This window comes from Apteryx mantelli, chromosome 3 (assembly GCF_036417845.1).
Source record: "Apteryx mantelli isolate bAptMan1 chromosome 3, bAptMan1.hap1, whole genome shotgun sequence".
NCBI lineage: Eukaryota > Metazoa > Chordata > Aves > Apterygiformes > Apterygidae > Apteryx > Apteryx mantelli.
Window position 1 is genome coordinate 92,434,870 of NC_089980.1, and position 20,993 is coordinate 92,455,862.

Below are 20,993 nucleotides of genomic sequence, written 5' to 3' on the forward strand. Positions count from 1 at the left end.
AGCAGTAGATGATATGTTCTTTTTCCCTCTACCATCTCTTAAAAAGTCTTTACTGTCTACTCAGTCAAATCTAGTGTAGGATCACCATCTTCCAGACCAATTAAGCATAAAAGGGAAAAGACACCACTCCCCATAAGTATAGTTCACAACAAACTGGTTGACTAACAAAGGAAATAAGATTCAGTAAATTTTCCTGGATAATGTTCGCTATTGTGTTTTGTTGTTTTTCTTTTGAGGGGAGAACTTTCCTCAGCATTTCATGGAAACAATATTTTGTGAAGCTGGGAAATTTCACTTTCAAAAAAATCCCACAGTTCTTCGATTGCCATCACTTATTTTATATGATGCTATCACCTCTCATTTGAACAAAGCCTCCTTTCCCCTTCCCCCGCACCTAAAATTGAAAAAGTTGTAATTAAAAAAAAAAAAAGATGCTATTGCATTTTACATGATAGTCCGATCATGAAATGAAGTGTATCAGGCTTTGATCAGTGTTGCCCCTTTACTCTGGAGAAGGCTTGCTATCAGCTAAAATTCTTCTACCTCTATTACTAATACTGTTTTATTGATAGATATATTCAGTTCATTATGCTTATAAAATGGGGAGGAAGGCAAGCAGTACAGAGCAAAAGCTATGAAAATTATTTGTAGTTCTTACATTACAAAACCCTAACATTTAAATTGACATTATGTTCTTATTCATTTTACTGCCCTTCTTTAAGCAATAAGATACTTTGGTTGCAAAATCAAACAAACAAAATATGAAAGGTGCCGGGCGGTGTCCAATATAGACATACTGGAGCGAGTCCAGCGAAGGGCTGATTCTTGCGGGACTGGTCATACAAGTAGAGGCCAAGAGAGCTGGGACTCTTCAGCCTGGAGAAGAGAAGAGTGAGGGGGGATCTGGTCAATGTGTATAAATACCTGATAGGTGTAGTAAAGAAGACAGAGCCAGACTCTTCTCAGTAGTATCCAGTGACAGGGCAAGCAGCAATGGGCACAAACTGAAGTACAGAAAATTCCATTTAAACATAAGAACAAACTTTTTACTGTGAGGGTGGGTTGAACTCTGGAGCAGGTTGCCCAGAGAGGTTGTGGAGTCTCCATCCTTGGAGATAATCAAACCTGACTGGACATGGCCCTGGGCAACCTGCTGTAGCTGACCTTGCTTTGAGCAGGGGGTTTGGAGCAGAGGATCTTTAGGGGTCCCTTCCAATCTCAGCCATTCTGTGATTCTGTGCTTTGAACTGAAAAAATGGAAGCCATTAGAGAAAAGTCTTTTGTTACCTCCACTCTCAACTCTGTTTTAAGTTAAGTCTACCTTTTTTTCTGACGGATTTTTTGCATTGAAATCACTAAATTTAACTGTATACTGTTCCTTAGCCTAATACGTTCTCTCTTAAGTTAAAAAACTTGTTCTTTTTGAAGTGGTATTCTACTAACAAGACCTTGTTGGTAGAATCTAATAATAAGTAAGTGGAGTGGACCTTTTAAATTAAGTACCTGCATTTTAACCTTATGTGTAACTTATTTCCTGAATCGTATAATTCATTAATTAAATAGTCCTTGAGTTGCAAGTAATCTTCATTAAGTTGTAAAGTGACCTTGATTTCAGATGTGTTAAATTGGTCTCCTAAATTAAGCATCTATAAATAAAGGGCATTTGTTATTCAGAGAAATCATTCATTTAGTTTCCTGCAATAAACAGGAATCTGTAATGGTCATTTTTTTCCTGAGAGAAAATATAGTCTCAATGTACATGACCAAATTTCTAATACCATTTAAGAGCTTAACATTTCTTATATGAATATTTAAAAAAAATTTAATGTGTAAGTTAAGACAAATGTAAGGAACTTGTTTGACACTTTACATTATGACATTATGTTGAAATACAGTTCCACCAGAGACAGTACATTTTAGAGCTTATAATGCAAACCAGCTACAAAAGGAATTATTAATTTCTACAGACTATGCACACTTATTACATACTTCACATAAGTGAATGGAAGTGCAAAATCAGTACTGCACAAAGTTACATTACTTCAGAAAAAGACTAAGCAGCGTGTATAGATTTTTTTGTGTGTTTCCAATGAATGATTTAGTGGGCTTTTCCTGTCAGTAGCACACTCTGCAAGCACTGTTCTCTGTATTGACTTATTTCTTGCACACACTGAAACAATATTTGCTTTGACAAGTAACCAGAATTTTAGTGTTACATTTTACAAATAAAAATTATGTTCTAGCTGTTAGCATCCAAAATTGATGACCTGAGAAACACTTAACTCTCTTATTTCTAACCTGAATTCTCAGGTCTGTATGAGTGTGATCCCTGGACAGTCTGAATATTTAATTTATATTAAGGAACTCTAAAGTCTTTAGAGTTCGTATAATACTACTGACTGTGATGAATGCTGTAGCATTTCATTTTTTGCAGACTCTCAAATGCTAGTTTTAAGATCACACTTTTCACATACTGTGTATGTCCCAAAGGAGATGCTTTAGAGAAACAGCCTGTATTAACTGTGCACAGTGCGATCAGCTCTATCTTGGTGTTGGACTAATACTTTTGGTTGGCTCAGAGTGCAAGTGAAGCTTGTTTTCATATGCTGTGTAGATGTACCCTGAACTTACAGGCTGATCAGAAAAATGCAATGTGCAGGCATGAAAATATATGTGTATTTTCTGTTTCTGTATATTTTTCACTTTAAAAAGCAATTTTTTAAGCATTTTGGTGTGAAGCATGAGCTTTGTAGAATGCTTGCTATTGGCCTTTGCCAATGCTTAGCTCTTTAAGATATGAAACACTGAATGTTCTGCTGCTGGAAAGTCTGTTTTACTTGTCACTAGCTAGGCACATCAGTCTGCTCTTGAGCACCTCTGTGCTCCCAGAAGGTTCTCTGTTACCTGTCAAAGCCAAAGCTCGTCTTTCCTGCGTAAGCCACTGCTCTTCTCTTCGCACTGAGGACTCCCAGCTGCACCTTTGCTCCTTGTCTGAAGCAGAACCAGAGGTGCTCTGAGCAGTCCCTGTACCTGGCTGCCTTTTTCCTTCTGTGCTTTTCATCAAGCCATTATTAGGTGGGGAAAGTTAAGCTAAATTTGGCTCAAAATGAGCTTTGGTAGAACATGTGGCCAATAAAAATAGTTTTTATAAATAATCTGCAGAAAAGCTAGTGGGAGGTTTTTTTTTTTTTTAATATAAAATATAGCATAAAACATGAGGGCTTAACCAAACAGTACAACATAACTGTTGGTGGATGAGAAAATAAATTGACTGAAAACTATAGTCAGTGGTGAAGTGGTTGACTTTATTGTCCAAAGGGAAAGAAATGGGAAAAGCGAATATATTTTGAAAACCAGTTTAGACTTTAAAATGATTGAATGCTGATAATTCAGGATTTGTATCATAAAAGCCTAGCATCATTAAAATCAGTTTTCCTTGGTTTCAGAAGGGTTTTATTTTTACTACTTCTGTTATTCTGTACTGATTTTTTTTATACATAGGTGATTTCTGAACTGTGTATATATGCATACCTGATGTTTCACAGGCACAGCCAAAAAAACCCACCATTACAACTTTGTTTTTTTAAGATGGAAATTTAAGTTAGATTACTTTGTGTTTGTTCTGCTGATTTAAGACCTTTCACTAAACAGCTTGCTCTAGATAGAACAGTTGTGTACATGAACTAACTTTTTATGAGTTGCTGTATTTGTTACTTTAGTTATTAATCATCGAGACTAAAGATGTTGTGAAACAACTTTCAAACGTATTAATACAGGAAAAAAGCAGATGCTGAAAACATTACATACTTGACTGCATTTTTTTTAGATAAATAAAAAACAAAAAAGCCACAACTACAAAATTTTGTCTTAACTGAAAATAATTTAAAGACTTCAATATCTGTTTGATTATAACCCATTATAATGTACAGCATATGCAGCTCATAACTCATTGTAATGACAATCTTTGTAAGCACTGCCAGATATTTTCAGTGTTACAGCTATATTGCTTAGCTGATCTTAGGTGGAGAATGTGTAAATATTTATAGACTGCCTATTGAAAGAGAAAGCACTTTGAGTAGATGACTTCACCAATGCTATATATAGCAGGTGATAAAAAATTAGGAGGGGAGTCACAAGAGGTCCACCATATAGAAGGCAGAATGTGAAATGAAATATGGAAAACTGAGGAAATGAAATATGAAAAAATAATTGCCAGTCTGGCTTGATGCAAAGTAGCAGTAGCACAAACATATTTAGTGTGGGAGTAATGCATCAACTGACTATGGCTTGCAGAAAAAGGCACGCAAATGGAGGGAGGGGATAGCAATAGACTGGCAGCATAATACAAACATTTTGTAAATATTGGCTGTTCTTATTAGTGAGGAAAAACCTCACCAAGAGCCTTGGTCAACTTTCAAATTCTAGGCAATGTTTTTTCCAAAGCTATCATAGCTTTGCAGTAACTGTGAGCTCTTAATTTTCACAGTTAACAGAAATGCGCACGAGCATCAATTCTGAGCTATTGCACACTCCTTGTGAGACATTCTTCAAATCCCAAACTGGAAAGTTTGATTATGTTCCACTGTTTATATAGCAACCAGTTTGATGTTTGAAAATCATTGTATTAATGCAATGTCTTTATAAATACTGCACAAAAACTTCAGGATGCTCTAAGTTATCTAATTGCTCCTTTTGGAAATGGAAGTTCAGTTGCATGTGAGGGCTTTAAACAGGCACCAAGTTGCATGTGAGGGCTTTAAACAGGCACCAAGAATCATGAGTAGATTATTACTTCAATAAATTTTTCAATACACGTTTTTATACAGGGATAACTCAAGAGACTCTCAGCACTCTTTAGTGATGGGAATTGACACAGGTTATATTGGTATGTCACTATCTATTACATACTTTTTACTATCAGTACTGCTTTTTTAAGGTCTTTGAACCATTCACTTTTTGGAAATCTGAGATTTTTGTCATCCAGCCCTTAATCTGGTATTATCTTTTGCAATATTGAACAAAGCCTGAAGTGATAGTTAAAAGGTTACTAAAAACCGCATAGGGCACTTCAAAAGTTATATAGGGTTTATTTATGGTTCAAGAAGGAAATGAAAATACTTACCTGACTTCCAGAGATTATCATCTTTTGCTCCTGGAGTCGTCTTCAACCTGCCTTACTAGTGAGTGTTGCTAATCTTACTAGTGATCATAAAATTAACTATGCTTTTAGGAAGCCTGTGTAGGATACTTGCCTGAATGTTTACAAATGGTTATGAATCCCAAGCTTCAGCACCATGGTAGAGCGGTTTGTTAGAAAACATGGAAGTGTAGTATCTAGTAATTTTTCCAAGACCCCTTGTTCTTGTATGTGGGATGTAGTCAAGAGCAGGAATTGATCATAGCCTGAACAATTTTTGAATAGTTCACATTCCTCCTATTTTCTCTTCTGTCGTTATTTGCTTATGTCCTCCCAGAAGTCATTCAGAATCCTTAGCTCCACATCTCTCGGTGAATTCAGCATGACTCCTGTTTCGTCTCTGCAGAATTTAGCCAACTTTTGCCAGGGGACTTTACTAGGGACAGACTGAATTTCCATCGTCACTGTATGAATTTCATGTAACTGTTTAATAACAGTTAATGTTTTAGGTTTGTCTCTCAAAACTGTCACATAAAAGTTTATTCTAGGGAATTGTTTGCGTAGTAGAAAACAAAATTCAAGTTGTCTTTGTTATTATTTCTTAGTTAAAATCAATTAACAAGTGTGGCAGTTGTAATGTGAGACTATTTGAGAGAACAGTTTCAAAAAGCCATTGCGTAACATCCATTTTGATTTAAAACCAGCTAATTTAAATGATCATAGATATGTGTATGCAACACCACATGAAAACATTGGATACCATACTAAGTCGACATAACTTTGTCTGTGCTTTCTTCAATGTATCATTAAATTATAACATTAGTTTTAATTTTGTGTATGCATGTATCCTGGCATCACAGATATTTCATGTCAAGCAGCTCATAAAATGTATTTGGTTTTAAGCTTCAAAGTGGCTCTTCTTTCTGCTTAGTAAAAGGATATTCTAGCCGTAACAAATTAACATATCACAAAGCTTATTCCCCCATTAATTGGTTCATAAAAAGCAAATATCCATTATGGAAAGTACAGGCATATGTGAATCACCCCTGTGGTGTTTTATCTTTGTCATCATCAAAGCTTCTAACTTGGTATGACTCTGGCTTTTCAAACTCGTATTCTTTTCTTTGTAATTTTATTAAAATTGCTAAGAATTTTATATTCAGGCTATACAAAGCTTGGTTCTCATTGTTCTTGACCATAAAGCTTATCTGCTCACATTTTATATGGGCAAAATAATTTAGTTACTTTTCATACAGTTTTCTCCTCTTCTAGCTTTGGCCTTCTTTTTGAAATCAGAATCTGAAGTATACAGCTCGGTTGATGTCCAAGGACTGTAGAAACCCCAAGGATGATAAGAAACTTTGTCTTTTTGTGAAGAGAGAGCCGTGCTGTCTCTCTTAATAAGAAGCCAAATTGAATGGAGCTTGAGTGTTGTTTTTTGAGAACAGAACCTAAAAAAAAAAAGAAAAAAGAAAAGAAAGAGCCACACTGAGAGCCAAGAGTTGCTAGCCTCCTGGTGCCAAGAGCTGGTCGCTCTCCTTCCTCTCAGTAACTTTTCCTCTTTCCTGTCAACTCCTTTACTTCAATTTTGTACTGAAAAAGAGAGAGCTTATTGTATCTTTGAGGTGGTATGAGGCTTGATCTTTTCATGATAACTTTTGAATCAGCTTAAATACATCATTAAACTTAATGAGATTTTTTTTCTAGAGTGCACCAGACTGTAGTTGGTGGAATTTTTGACTTTTTATTTTCTTTGATCCTGAAAAGGCCTTTTCAAGTCCGATTGGAGACATAAGGAACTACAAGACATACAGGAAATGCAGTCAGATGGCATCTGAAAGATTAAGGCTCACTCATTAACTAGACACAAAATCAAACTCCTAGAAATGATTTTATGGAGGGGGAAAAAAAAAAAAGGAAGAAGCAAATCTGCAGCTGCTAGAGCCATAGAAATCACAAAGCCAGGTTTCCTGTGATTTTGTAATCCATGATTTAAATTACCCTATTTCTAGTGCAGTGTGAGTACTGATGCTTTTTCTGCTGAAGAAGAGCTTGTATTGGTGCTTTTACTGGTGGATTTACTGGTGTGTGCTAATACAGTTGAGCTGCAGCTTTTCAGAAAATAAGAGGAGAGGCAAAAAGAGTAGTCCTTTGGATCACTCTCCTTTACCTGGCCATTAAATATCTCCGAAAACTTCTATCCCTTTGTCAAATGTGGAAATTACCAAAGATTCTTAAAACTTGTTTGGTAGTGACTCACTGACAATGCACGGTGTGATTTCGTGTGCCTCATTTCCTTAGAAAACTAGGCTAAAAATTCATCTTTCCGTATATGAAGCCCCAGGTAAGACTAGCTTTGTCCTCTTCTTTTCTGCACGCTCCTACAGGGATACAGGAGGCCATGTTTCTGACAAAAGCTTGCTTTGTTTTCTTCTTGCCTACCTGGGCACAAGGCAACCCAGGGTCTTGCAGTGCATGGCCAGGGGTAGTCTGCATGAGCAGGGTTTATCTGAGGAAGCTTGCTGTACCTGGCAAGCTTTTGTGGTGAATCTTAAAATTTTGACTTTGCAATCCTAACTGGGATAAAACTAACTCTTACTATTAGAGTCTCATGTTTCCTATTTATCACCCACCACTGTTAAGCAACATGAATTTAATGCTTGGCTTTCTGGTGTTTTCTTGCACATTGTCGCTACTACGTTGGAATAACAGAACTGTCAGACTACAGCTGAGCAGTTCTGGGCTCAAATAATTGTTGTTCTCAGTTTGTCAGATTTTGGAATTGTTTTCCTTTATAAATATCTGCAGGGTTTTTTTGTTTTTCCAGAAAAGAATTCAGTGCCAACTATAACCATTTTATAAATATTTTAAAGCCTCAGCACTAAGAAACTGTTTTGGATGTTTGATTCTGATACAGAAACTTCCTCTATAAATTGATATTTTCTGCTGGTTAAAGTCAGAATTTCTTACTCCTGTTTCTAATTTGCTATTTGTTCTCAGTATAGAATGAAATAGGCATCTGCTGCCTCATAATAAAGTTATGCTGCCTCAGATTTCTTTTTTCCTTTGTAAGAATCTGGATTTGTATTATTGCAGAAGTGATGCAGGCATCTGTGTAATATCTCTATAAATAATCATTCAGTAATTCCAAATTAGCCTGTAGCTTATGCAGGAACTGCACCTGCTTCCTATGCATAGAAAAGTGGCAAATGCAGTGGTTAGCAAATTTTAGCATGTTTTTCAAAATTCATAAACAGCTGATCCCAGAATACTTCTGAGGATTAATAATAGTTTAAGGAATCATGTAACAGCAAGTTTTTCTGCACTTAAATAAGTCTTCGGGGCTTCATTTTTAAAAGGCATGTCAGTGGTCTGCTATTTGCAACTGGGGTTGACATATTTCTATTTGCTTAAATCTGTAGACTAAATGAGCTGGTGGACGTAGCCTTGTAGCTGTATGTTGTATATTCCAAAAATCAGTGCAACTACATACGTTTCTAACCAATCACCAACTCATCAAATTGATAAAACATTAATGATGATGATGATGTCTCTTTTGAGTCTTATTATAAGAAAAAGGTCTTTGTTCCTGTTCCCCTCCCTACCCCTTAAGTGATGAATTTCACAGTGGTTTAGTTTTAGGTTTCAGTTTCAGTTTGGTTTAAAAGAAATCTCATACTCTTAACACATGGTGCCTATAGACTTTATCTTCTAAGAAATTAGTTGTGATGTTTTAATATTGTTCACTTTGTTATTTTTCGTACTGTGGTTCATACTTTTCTACTGGTGTGTAGTTAAATGCAAAGTATAACTGCTTCCAAAACTCCAAAAAATATCTTTATGGATAGACTTATCAGACCTGTGATGACAAAAGTAACTTTTCATTCATTCTCCCAAAGGTGGCACTGAATTCTGCTCACGGCTGGCTGAGAAGCAGGTGTTTGTTGTGAGTGAGAATGCCAGCCACTAGGCACAGCGTTCTTCTGTACCTGACCCCAGTGCTCTCTGAGATCGCAACATAAGAATTATCTAACACCCCCCCCCCCACACACACACACACACGGCAGTCAGAGATGCATTTTGCATACAAGTAGCTTATCAGCAGCTCAACAAAGTGCTTGAAGTGCTCTTTTCCTGTTTCTTAGTGGAGGCAGGTGTAGTTACGCTGAGTTTACTAAGACTCTGTGCAAGTCTCCTAGGTAGAAATGGTTGCGAGGATTGGAAGATCATTTCTGTATAGATGAACTTAACGTGCGCTCAAAAATGATATGCTTGAAAGAGAGAAAGCAGTTTTGAGAGCTATATAACTTTTTCGCATGCCTAATATCTGTTTTTAATAACACTGGTAAGAAATTATGCTCTCTCTGGCTTGTCTTGTTTGAATCAACCTGTATGAAACTCGACAATAGATGAAAATCTGTGTTTTGTTGTTAAAACAAGTATTCTTCTATAATCTGTAGATGTTATCTATATCTATCTATATCTATATATCTATATCTAGCCTCTGTCTTCAATGTCTGTGATTTTATTACTGTATCTTTTAAATAATATCTAATATGAGTTTTCCTGTCTGGTCTGAGATTCCTTGGGTACTTTATCCAGACAGCTTTAACTGTAAGCCTGTAGCCCAAGAAAAAAAATTGTATTTTCCCTATAACTTTTTGAAATGAAGAAATCATTTCAGTTACTTAATAGCTATTATGACAGAACAACTTTGAGGTCATGCAAAGGAGATGGTTTTTCCAAGACTTTTTCTAAATTGTGCCTTATAGAGCAAAATCATCTGTAAGCAAGTAGGCTAAGCACAGGCATAGCAATTAGTTGTGTAGATGATAACTTTGTAACCTAGACCAGCTGTTAGGCTACAAGGCAGAGGGATATAGAGAACCAACATTGATGGTTGGCTGAATTGGGTATTCTGTTTCATTCATTTCTTCAGAGCTGTTTAGTAAACAGTACTAAGATACAAGCAAGGCATTAGAACCACTGGACAGTGGTTCACATTTTAAAAGCAAAATATTATCTGAGACTTTTAGAATTCCTCTCATCTCACAGTAAATGCAGAAACTAAGAAAATGCCATGTTGATGGCAGATAAATCATGAAATAAAATAACATTCACAGTTCTGTGCCATATTTGAGGTCATGCTAAGGAGATGATTCTTCCAAGGTTCTTTCTAGCTTGCACCTTGTAGAACTGAAATGTAAATATTAACTATCTCAATATTTAGAGTGAAACTCTTGTTGCAGTCTTGAACTGTGAGTTCAACAGTAAGAATGTACTTTTTATAGCTGAGCCTACGTCATGCATCTCATTGGGGTTCAGCCTCTTGCTTGCTGTCTGCTGTGGCCTCAAGGCACCTGTCTTTGTCTCTTTGCCTTTTTCTATATAACTAGCATTCACTAGAAATTATTAGCATGGGGACCTTGCCTCGCCATTCTAATGCAATATGACACTTCTTGTCCCTTGGTTCCTAGATTGATTACTCATTACACTTTCTTCCTGATATTAAGGCTATGCACATAAAATGAAATTTAAGAATCACTCAAATAAATGTGAGAGTGACCATATATCACTCTCATCTTTGTCTTTATGGTCACTGAGCAGTAGTTGAAGTCATCTGGGACCTTCATTATTGGAGACAGTCAGGGCTGCCTTTTGGGCACAAACTGTTACCCACTTCAAGGTACGTAATAGTTTGACTAGTATTCAAGAAAGTGCTGATTGACACACAGCTCCTTCAACTATTGCCTGCTGTGTAGTTTATCTCATAATAATTTAGTAAAAAGGTAGGAAATAACATTCTCCATATTCCTTTGTCTAGTCTCAGGGTCTTGGATATTGATGTTTCAGGACGGAATATATAACTAGCACCTGCTAGCACCTGAATTGAAAGAGTCATAATCTGGATAAGTATTGGCTTGGGACCCAGTTTTTACCTGAGAAGTCACACATTGTTTAATCTTTTTTTCTTCAAGATGTGAAGTTGTTGACAGAAAGTTCAAGTTACAGGCTTAAGTGCCAGAAACATGTGCCTGCCATTCAAATCTGCATCTTCTTTATTTCAAATGTAAATTTCTCCATTGTCCCCTTCCTGGAAGGAGCACTTTAGAAGGGTGGCTGAAGCTGAGTATGTTAAAAATAAGTATGATGCCAGGAAAGTAATGAAAATATTTCAGAGAACTTGCTGTTACTTTGGTAATTTCTCCATGAAAAGCTACTGTTATCCTATCATCAACATGGTCTCCAGCTGTGCTGTCCTTCTAGGACTCGTTGCTTCTATTTAGTATTTCAATGCTAAACATTTCCTCCTATGGATTGTTAGATTGGATATGACCCCAGTAACTCCTGGATTTGATTAATGGAAAACATTCCATTTGGAATGAAACATAATAATTAGCATCTTAAGCTACATCTATTCCCAGGAGTACATCACAGTTTTTCAGTTTGCCTTTTCCTCACCTTCACTCATGCAGCAAAATATATGCACTTTCCTCAACAGTAGCCTCTCCTGAGTTGCAAGCAACAGATTTCAAGAGGAATATTCATTTTCTTTTAGTTGGTGTCTATAACTCAAGTCAATTTTTTTTCACACTCTTCAGGATAAAATGTAAATTTAGTACTACAGCTAATTTTTTTTTAACAGCAAGAATAAGATGACTGTGTTGGAAGGAGAGAGGCTTCATTGCATATATTTTTGAGAGGTATTAAAATTCATTATAGACACCTGTTTTGCTCCTGTAAGCCTTGGTAGGAAAAATGTTCTAGGCGGAGCATAAGGAAAAAACAGCAAGGTGTGAAAGAGTAATGGATCATGATTCAGTGAATTTATCTTTCTCTCATTCTTTCCATAAAAGCAATTTATCAGAATCCCCAAATGCTTAACCTTTGTAGTTTGAGAGTAACTTCCAACCTTAAAGAGCTGCTGGCTTTCCTAAATAAGGCTAAGGGAGGAAAACTGACAGGACTCAAGTGAGCATTGAGTCTCTTGTAGCTCTGCAGGCTGCAATCACTCATGACAATAATCTGTCAATGGGTTGTGCTACTCCTTGCAAAAAGTGACAGAGTGATTGCTTCCAGTTTCTCTTCCTTGCCACAAAATGATTAATTGCCCAACTGGAATGGAACACTCTGTTACTGTATCAGAAAGAAACATCTTTTGGAAGAGGGAGGACTTGAGGAACAGCTTGTGGTTGCCATGGTTTTTGTTCTAGTCTTTCACTTTCTGTTAAATTGCAGCAATTAAAATGGGTATTCTTTCAAAATTGAGATGGCTACAGATCAATGATTTGTATGAAAAAATTAAGTCATATTTGATGTTACCAAATAGTCTTAAGATATTTTCTGCTCTCTACCTTTTTAGGTATCTAAGTAAGTTGGCTGTCTCCTGCTATCTGTGTTGACCAAACATGTAGCAGCTTGTAGTTTATAGCCGAGCAAAAAATACTCTTTTGGTTTTGGGAACATAGAATATGAGATTCTTTGTGTTGGAGAAAACAGGTAGAAAAAATGACATTTAGCTCATCTGTAATAAAGCTTGTTATGCAAATATTAAGCAAAAACTTATGTAGCTGTTTTTTTTGTGTGTTGAGAAGAGCATGGATGAGTGAATGAGTTTTAATATTGTTTAGGGGCCTGGTGGGCACAAATAATAACCCTGTATTTGAGTACTGCAAATTACGAAAGTGTAAAGTACTTTGTGTTTACTGTAAAAATAGGTTCCACTATGAATTAAATATTCCTAAGTAACATTACTGAGGAAAAGATATACAAATGCTGAGAGTAAATGTGTTAAAGTAAGTTGTAGAAAGGAAAATATGCTAATAGCAACTTATTCTTGGAAATTACATAACTTTTTTTAAAAGCGTAAAACCTATAAGCTGGTGATTTTGAAGAAGTTTTCTTTCTCTGTAGGTGATATTAGGAATTTCTGAGCAGCTTAACTAGAGATAACTGTCCAGAGGAGCAATGCATTTGGTTGGGGGTTGGTGCCTCATCACTTAGGATGTAGGATTGACAGCTTTTTCACTAACTTTCTTAAGCTTTCTATTTTACCTTACATAAATTGTTACTTAGTTTTTCTTTCAGTATTGGTTGTGGCGTTTGATTCTTTATGGGCATCTCCTACAGAGTAGGAGGGCAGTAACCCTAAACACCATCATGAAGAAGCCTGTGCTGTGTGCTACAAAATGCTAGTCTCCTATTAAGAATAATACAGTTCTGTTTTGTAAATTAGCATGCAGAGGAACTCTAGTAAACAGCTACTTCACTTTTACACCTCCAGCTGAATAGCCAGGCTTGGGCCTGAACTGCAGGGGCCCAGGACTGTATTAGAATTTTGTAAGTTCTGGAGGTATTGTGGATTATGCGGTTTTACAGCTGGTTCAGGCACTCCAACCTATGTCAACAATTTCATTTTATACCATCAAAAAAATCAAAACTACTGTAGAAAAGATATGTCTTGGCAAAAGGATGCCATTTTGTTTCTTGGATCAGGTATTTTCTGTGCCTTGGTGCTTCATTTCTCCTAGAAGACATAAGGCAGTTTTGAATCAAGACAGCTCCTAATTTTTTCTTTCCTGCTCTTTGATTTATACAGCTACCCATCACTATAACAGATAAGTGCTTTCCACTGTAAGATTGATACCAGTAGTGAAGTTATTACTTTGTACAAACTTTGGCACCTCTTTCTCTTTTGAATAAGATAAGCTGTATTTTTTTAATTTATATTTACTCTTTAAATTTTGATCAGGATTATTTGGATAGTATGACTGCTAATATCACAAATATAATTCTTACAGTGGCAAGGTGTTTTTTTTTCTAAGAAGATAAATTTTGTGATGTTTCTGAAGATGCTGGACTCTAGATTCACTTCATTTAAGTTGTATCCCAACAAGTGACAATGTTTTCTTTCCAGTTCATAAATCATTTCTCCTAAGTTACCTTAGGGTGCATCTGCTGTTTTGATCTTTAATGGGTTCTATAATAACAAAAGTTCAAGTTGTTGTTTGACTAGTTAATTACTTTGGAAATTAGGCTTAAGGCTCCAACGAATGTCAAAAGATTTTCTGAAATACTAGAAGGCCTTGTGAATGGACCTATTCATTGGAGATATCAACATGTTCTTGGAAGTCCAAACAAATAAGATATAGAATTGCAAATGTGAAGATAAGACATCATTCATATAGACAAGTCCTCAAATTCAGTTACTTCTGCTCTGTGCAAACTTTTTGACTTTATGCCTTCAATCACGGGTGATGACAGAATCTCATCTTGTTCTTTAGCTTATTCTCCATCTCCCAGCAGTTCCACTAATGTCTTGGTTTAGCTCCCAACAGTTGTTTTCCAGCCATGATCTCTGGTAGGCTTCTAAGGGATGTGATGTGGTCATCTTGTCAATAAGAACAGATCATTGTTTCTGATCTTCTGCGTTATTTTGCTTTCTCTCTTTTTCTGCAACATGATAATTCTCATATGCTCACATTATGCGTGCTGCCTTGATGAGAAGCTAGTATTTAAGCCCAGATCTGGTTGAAAATAATATAATAATGTATTTATCATTTCCCTGTCCTGATACTATTCCAAGGTCAACAGAATGTTGGCAAAGTTGAGGCAAGTTTGTATTTAGTTCTGTATACAATTAGGCTGTTTCAAATACACTTCTTTTCTTGTTGCTTTTGGAATTATTCCTCCCCTCCTTGCCTTACACATTTACTGTTGGAAAATAACCTCGTTCAGAAATTTACTGCTACTTACTTGCCACTTTCTTTTGTACTGTAAAGACAAAGTCCTCTTACATCTTTAAATAATATTAGCTAAAGCCTGGCAGTAAAGTAACAGTGAATAGCCATGCAAAGGCAAGAATTAATGATGATTGTTGGAGAAGGCTGGATAGAAAGAAATCCATTATCGCTTGAGATCTTTGTCGGCAAATTGATACCTAGCCAGCAGTTCCCTGCCCTGTATTTTTGTAGTTTGTTATTCCTGCCCAAGTATAGGATTTTATATTTGTCCATACTTATTGCATCCAGTCTTTCCCCCCCCCCCCCCAGTCTGCTTCTCCAGTTTGCCATCATTGGTTGTTTTAATGGAAGAAATAGGGAAGTTTATACATTTCAGAGCTGTTATTTCATGGTCTCTGCAGATTCTGACATCACTGTGCTAATTTGTACACACCTTGTGTTTTCGTTATAACCCTGAGGACCAGGAATAACACTTTTTTCTTCTTTATTTTTAAATGATAGCTTATATTATGAAGTACAGGTTGACATGAAAAAAGAGGTCACTGATTTGATGAACTTGGCACAGTTCAAACATTTTGCAAATATATAAGGATGAAACATAAAGTTATTTTGAGCGGTTCTCATGGGACGGTAGTCACAGACAGCCTCAGCAAAAACCTCGGCAATAAGAGATTTCTCTCTCCTTTTCTTTGTTAGAACAGAAAGAAATAATTGAATCCTACAATGCCAAAGTCTTACTCTTTCATAGAACATTAAATGATGGTAAATCATAACTTTTATTCTTACCTGAAAACCTGAAGTTGAATGAAAGTATTAGTAACAAACTTAAAACACTAAGAAGAAAGGGCCCTGTTTTCCTTTTTGAAAAACAAAAACATGGGAAAAGATTGTCTTAAAAAGCATTAAAAATCAAGGATGGGTTCTGAGTAACTTACCTCTCTAATGTTTTGATTTTTGATAAAGTACATATGGATAAGAAGGACAAAGTATTTCTTATATTTTTTTCCGTTAAAAAACAATATTATGTGGAAAAGGGAACTTTAAATAGGGAACTGTGCTGCTCTAATTTGTTATAAGAGAATCATTTGGGTAAGAGAATCATTGGGCCAAACCAGTTCTTATGGATGTGGAATCCTGTTCTCTAAATCACCTGCGTTATGTGTTTGAATCTCTCTCTCATGCACTCGCACACACGCGCACACGCACACAATCAGCAACATATGTGCAAGCAGTATAGACTATACACAATATCCTTTTAATTGTTTCTTCAAACTCCTGCCCTCTTCCATATCTGTCTCTGATTTTTGTATTGAGTAGGTGTGAGAAAATGCATTAGCTATTTTTCTTGTTCCCTGGAATGGGAATAACTTTCTAATTTTCTGACGTCTATAAGAAAGCACCCGTTCTCTTGATTTACCTGGCTAGATTGTGGAAGAATATATTTGCAGAATATTTTATGCAAATAACCATAAGGAAAAACATGTGAAGTTTAGTCTAGAGCAGAGTTGAATTTTATGTAGAAATGTAAGTAGTCTTTTTCTCTCAAACAATTTCTTTTTATTTAATAGGCAAAATTCACAGATTTTAAGTATTTCCAACTGAAAATTTTCTGTAATTTTCCATTTTTGCATAGAGAATCTGGATGAATACTAGCAATGATATCTTTTGGACTGAATCACTTGGAATTGAAATTCATTAATTTATTTAAACTCATTGCCAATCCTATTGCCATGGATAGAAGTATTGCAGTTCTATTTGTAAATTTACACTAATTTGAACGATGACTTACAACTTTGTTTTCTTTGCAGTTATTCGAACTGTTGGGCCCCGAAGGTTTTGAACTCATAGAAAAACTCCTACAGAATAGATCTCTGATTGTGGAAAGATCTTTGACTTGTCCAAATGATAACAGGTTCCAGACTCTGCAAGGTAAATGACTATAGAATTTTTATTCCAAACCAGATAAAAATGAGTATTCTAAATGTTCAATTATATTTCAAGCAACAGTGCTATCTATGTGTATTTAAAAAGAAAGGAAAAAAATTGGGGGGGTGTATTTGTGTAAGCATATAGATCATGATCTGCTTATGCAGAGAAAATAAATACATATTTCATGTATTTATTTACTTTTCAGCTGTGTATGTGTAAGTATTAAAAAAAGTATTAATGGTTACATTGTATTTATTTCAATGGATTATTGTGGAAATAAGTTTCTACATTTCTGCTAGAATGTAGAGGAAGACTATTTTTAATATTTTGATTTTCGAGAAGATATGAAAGTGTTACTATTGTATGATTTTTTTTTCACTGAGGAAATAACCTTTCATTATAATATAGAAGTCAGTGATATCTGAGTATCCTTTCTGAGACTGAAGATCCTCTGCCCCAAATTGAGTTTACTGATTTTAATAAGGCTTTTTTTTTTTCTTTTAAGCTGATCAAAATGATATTCGTAATGGAGACTGTAGTTTTATCTTTACAGGATTGCATTTTGGGAAGGGAATCATTTTTATTTGGAAAAATTATTTAGTCAACTTTGAGTAATTCATGTCTTCAGAAAGCAAGCACAAGTCAAGGAATTGTCCTGAATTTTATTTCATATTTAACGGAGTAAGGATTACTTCCTTTTAAAGTTACATTTTATTATTAATCTTTTTAATACTGCTTAGTAAGTTAACTGTGAAATAAATGTAATTCTCAATCACGGAAGACCTAATATGGATAATTTTCTTTTCAAGGTATAACAAGTAATTGCTCTTGACTGCTTAAATTGTGTTGATGCCTTGTTACAGAAGAGTAAACATGTTATCTGAAAATGACTATGAATTCATCTGACATTTAAGGCCATGGTTTTTCATGATAAAATCTTTAGTAATGATGCCAGCTGCTTGATGTTGTTGCTTCCTGGTTGTACTGGGAGGATGCTTGTGTGGCTACACTAGTCCCCTGTCACCTGTGGACTTAGGTGAAGGGTCTAATTCACCTTTAAAAAGTGAAAATACGGAAGTTGAACATAAAATGTCCTCTGTTCCTGTTCAATGTCACCTGCAAACAGCTAGGCTGCCATGAATGGGTGGCCAGAGCACAGGAGCATGGAGAAAAATAGTGAGAACTGAATGGTGGTAGGAATAACTTCAGCTGGTATTATCTAGTCCCAGACCATGGTTTGATAAACCCTTGTTGGGTGGCAGGTGATGCTCACACTGAAACTTTTGTCTTCTGCTCCTTCCAAAATCTCTGTCACTTCCTCCTATTGTGTGATCATGTATTTGACTAAATTAGGGAACTCATCAGGGTTAAAAAAAACAAGTTCGTAGAGAGGAAAGAGTTCTCATTTGTTTTGTTTTTAAAGAATTAAGAGTAGCTCATTCTAGGGAAGCTTGAAGATTTTATTGATTAAATTGAGTCTTTTCTTTTAAGCTGAAGAAGCCTGGAAGAGACTAGTCAAGTGGTTTGGGGTCAGAGAGGATCTAAAATATTTGTGTTTGTTTCTAGTTTGGCTAAGTCATTTCTGCTTTGTATTGTGTTTTCCACTACAAAGAGAGGGTAATTTATTTAGTTCCTTTTAAAAACTGTTTTGCACTCTGCAGTTGAAAAATGCTTTTTTGCTGACTAACATTTTCAATCTTAGATTCTGAATGTTGGCTCTAATTTTATATTGAAATGACTTTAAAAAAAGTTTGGAATTTTGGTGGCTATTTGATTAGAGTTTTTACTCAGGAATCCTACTAATGTTGCTGCTGTTAAAATTTTATAGTGTAGATCTTCCTTGACTTTAAAGAATAGTGAAAACCCCACAATTGCTAGTCTTTTTAGAGAGATCTGTGTAGCTCTTCCCAGATCTGAAAAATTAGGGTACCTAGTGCAAAAATATGGATAGAGTACCTAAATATACACTTGGGACGCAAAATCAGGCCTGTGTATATTGTAAAATATACATGCTGTGAGAAGTAGGAGATTTCACTGTTACTGCAGGTGAATACTAAGTGGCACACATCTTTCAAAACAGTAGTCAAATGGGTTTATTTGATACAAAAAAGTTTTCAGCTTCAGAGGTAGACTGCAAGAGTACATATGGAACATAATTCAATTAAATAAGTAATATTCAATAAAACTTATTGAAGTTAATCTCTTTGCAGAATTTTAAAAATAGAAGTTTGAAAATATTAATGTAGTTAAAAGGAAAAAAAAATCTGCAAGACATTGCATATGAAGGACTTGGTTCTGTCTTTGTGTTGAGCCTGAAGTAAAAAAGAGTAATGGCCTCGGAAGGGCAAAGCGACTGGGCTTTTTCAGATTCCCTGCTGCCTTGGATTTATTTAGGGTAATTATAGTGTAGTTCTGGTTCTTCTTGGTCCAGTTCTGCTACTGATCCACAGGAAGGGAGGGAGTCCTTGCAGTTGCATCACATAGGATTTCTTTTCTCATTTGTCTAGGGACATTAAAATGGGTATACTTTCAGTGCAGTCATGTTATTTAGTAAATGTACACTAGTCGTTATGTGAAGAGGCTGTTTGAATAAAACTGGCTAATCTGTTTTCATACTATTTTACTTATCAGCGTATATGTGTAAGAGGAGAAATAAGTGGCTTTTCCACTGCTGATGAAATTATCATAAACACAGAAAGGATAGCCCTTCCTTTAGTTGCTAGTTTGTGCTGCTGTCCCCCTTGCTTTGGGATGCAGAATTGCAGTTGTTTCCTTAATAATGGCAACTTTAAATGCCCTACCTTTGGGATATGGGCTATGACTTCTTTTAGATTCTTGAGGCCCACTGGTGCATAGTCAGTCTAAGTAAAACTAAGCTGTCTTTAAAAGAAAAAAAAAAGTTTAAAAGAAAGCTGGAGAGGGGGGGGAGATGGAATCCAGCACTTGTGGAGATGCATACCTCTTTCCCTGTTGCAGAACAGTGCAAGAAGTTTGTGGGAGAAAATCCTAAACCCAGTTATGGTTGTCAAGTTACAATTCAGTCTGAACAAGAAAGGCTGTTAATGAAACAATATCGTCGGGAAGAAAAACGAAATGCCAGAAAAGAAAAACAAGCTGGGGAAGATGGAGAAGTTTCTGGAGAAGGACTAATGTGCTTTGATCCCAAAGAGCTGCGGATGCAAAGGTAATAAATGCCAAACGCTGAAAAATGCTTGTGTTGTAATTGCTACTTCAGTATATCATAATCATTTATTTTCTTTTAGTTCACTTTGGTGATTAGGTGATTCTGACTTGAAGTCATGTTTCATTACAAGTATAGAATTTTTTTAATATGAAAAACTAATTTTCAGGGTAAGAAAGCAGTGATCTGCTTAATTAGAATCTTCTTGGTCTCATCTATATGGGGCAGAGATGCAGATTAGAGAAGCAGGCCATTTTTCTTAGTTCCTGTATGTACACTTCTAGCTTAAGATTTATGAAGTGTGTGCTAAAATGTATCAGAAGTGTCTTTTTTTTTTCTCTCTCTCTCCAGATTAATGGGTACTATTTTCCACCTTGCCATCTAAAGGTAGAAGGAATGAATAGGGGAGGGAGAGGATAGGAGGCTTTTGTATTGAGAAAAATATAATAGGACTGGTATTTAAACGTGAATACATGTTGCCTGTATTATTTAAAGAGAAGCAAAACTATATTAAGGAAAGCCTTGCACTTGTTGGATTGATTTTTATCTAAACATACTGTTATAAAAGCTGAGTTTAACCTATGCTAACTAATAACACAGTAAAATTTCTTTCTTTATTGTTTTACTACAGTACAATACTAGTCTTTTTGCCTTGAATTGCTACACTCTTGCTCTGACTTCAATATGCTGTATTCAGTTTTTGTGAAGGCAGCCTATGATTGGCAGAATTATTTCAGTTATTTTTCTGCTTACAGAGAACTAGCACTTTTGAATGCTCGAAGTATGCCCGTCCTAGGTAGACAGAGAGAGATGGACTTTGAAAAAATACATTATCCGCATGTTTATGATTCCCGAGCTGAAGCTATGAAAACAACAGCCTTTATTGGAGGTGCAAAGGTACACATTTGGTGCATGACCTTCCTTGAACAATACATCTTTCCCAGTAAATAATGTGCGTCAGGATTCCTTTTGTTCCCTTAGAGATTTTTCTACTAGTCAGAGC

General features: G+C 35.7%; 1 protein-coding gene across 2 annotated transcripts in view; it reads left to right on the plus strand.

The window, feature by feature from the left end:
- Positions 1-20,993, plus strand: part of ASCC3 (activating signal cointegrator 1 complex subunit 3) — a 287,290-nt gene that overhangs the window by 25,441 nt on the left and 240,856 nt on the right. For both annotated transcript variants that reach the window (XM_067293927.1, XM_067293928.1), the window contains exons 5-7: positions 16,689-16,809; positions 19,786-19,993; positions 20,746-20,887. In XM_067293927.1, coding sequence (XP_067150028.1) covers positions 16,689-16,809; positions 19,786-19,993; positions 20,746-20,887 — 471 coding nt within the window. The remainder of the gene's footprint in view (positions 1-16,688; positions 16,810-19,785; positions 19,994-20,745; positions 20,888-20,993) is intronic.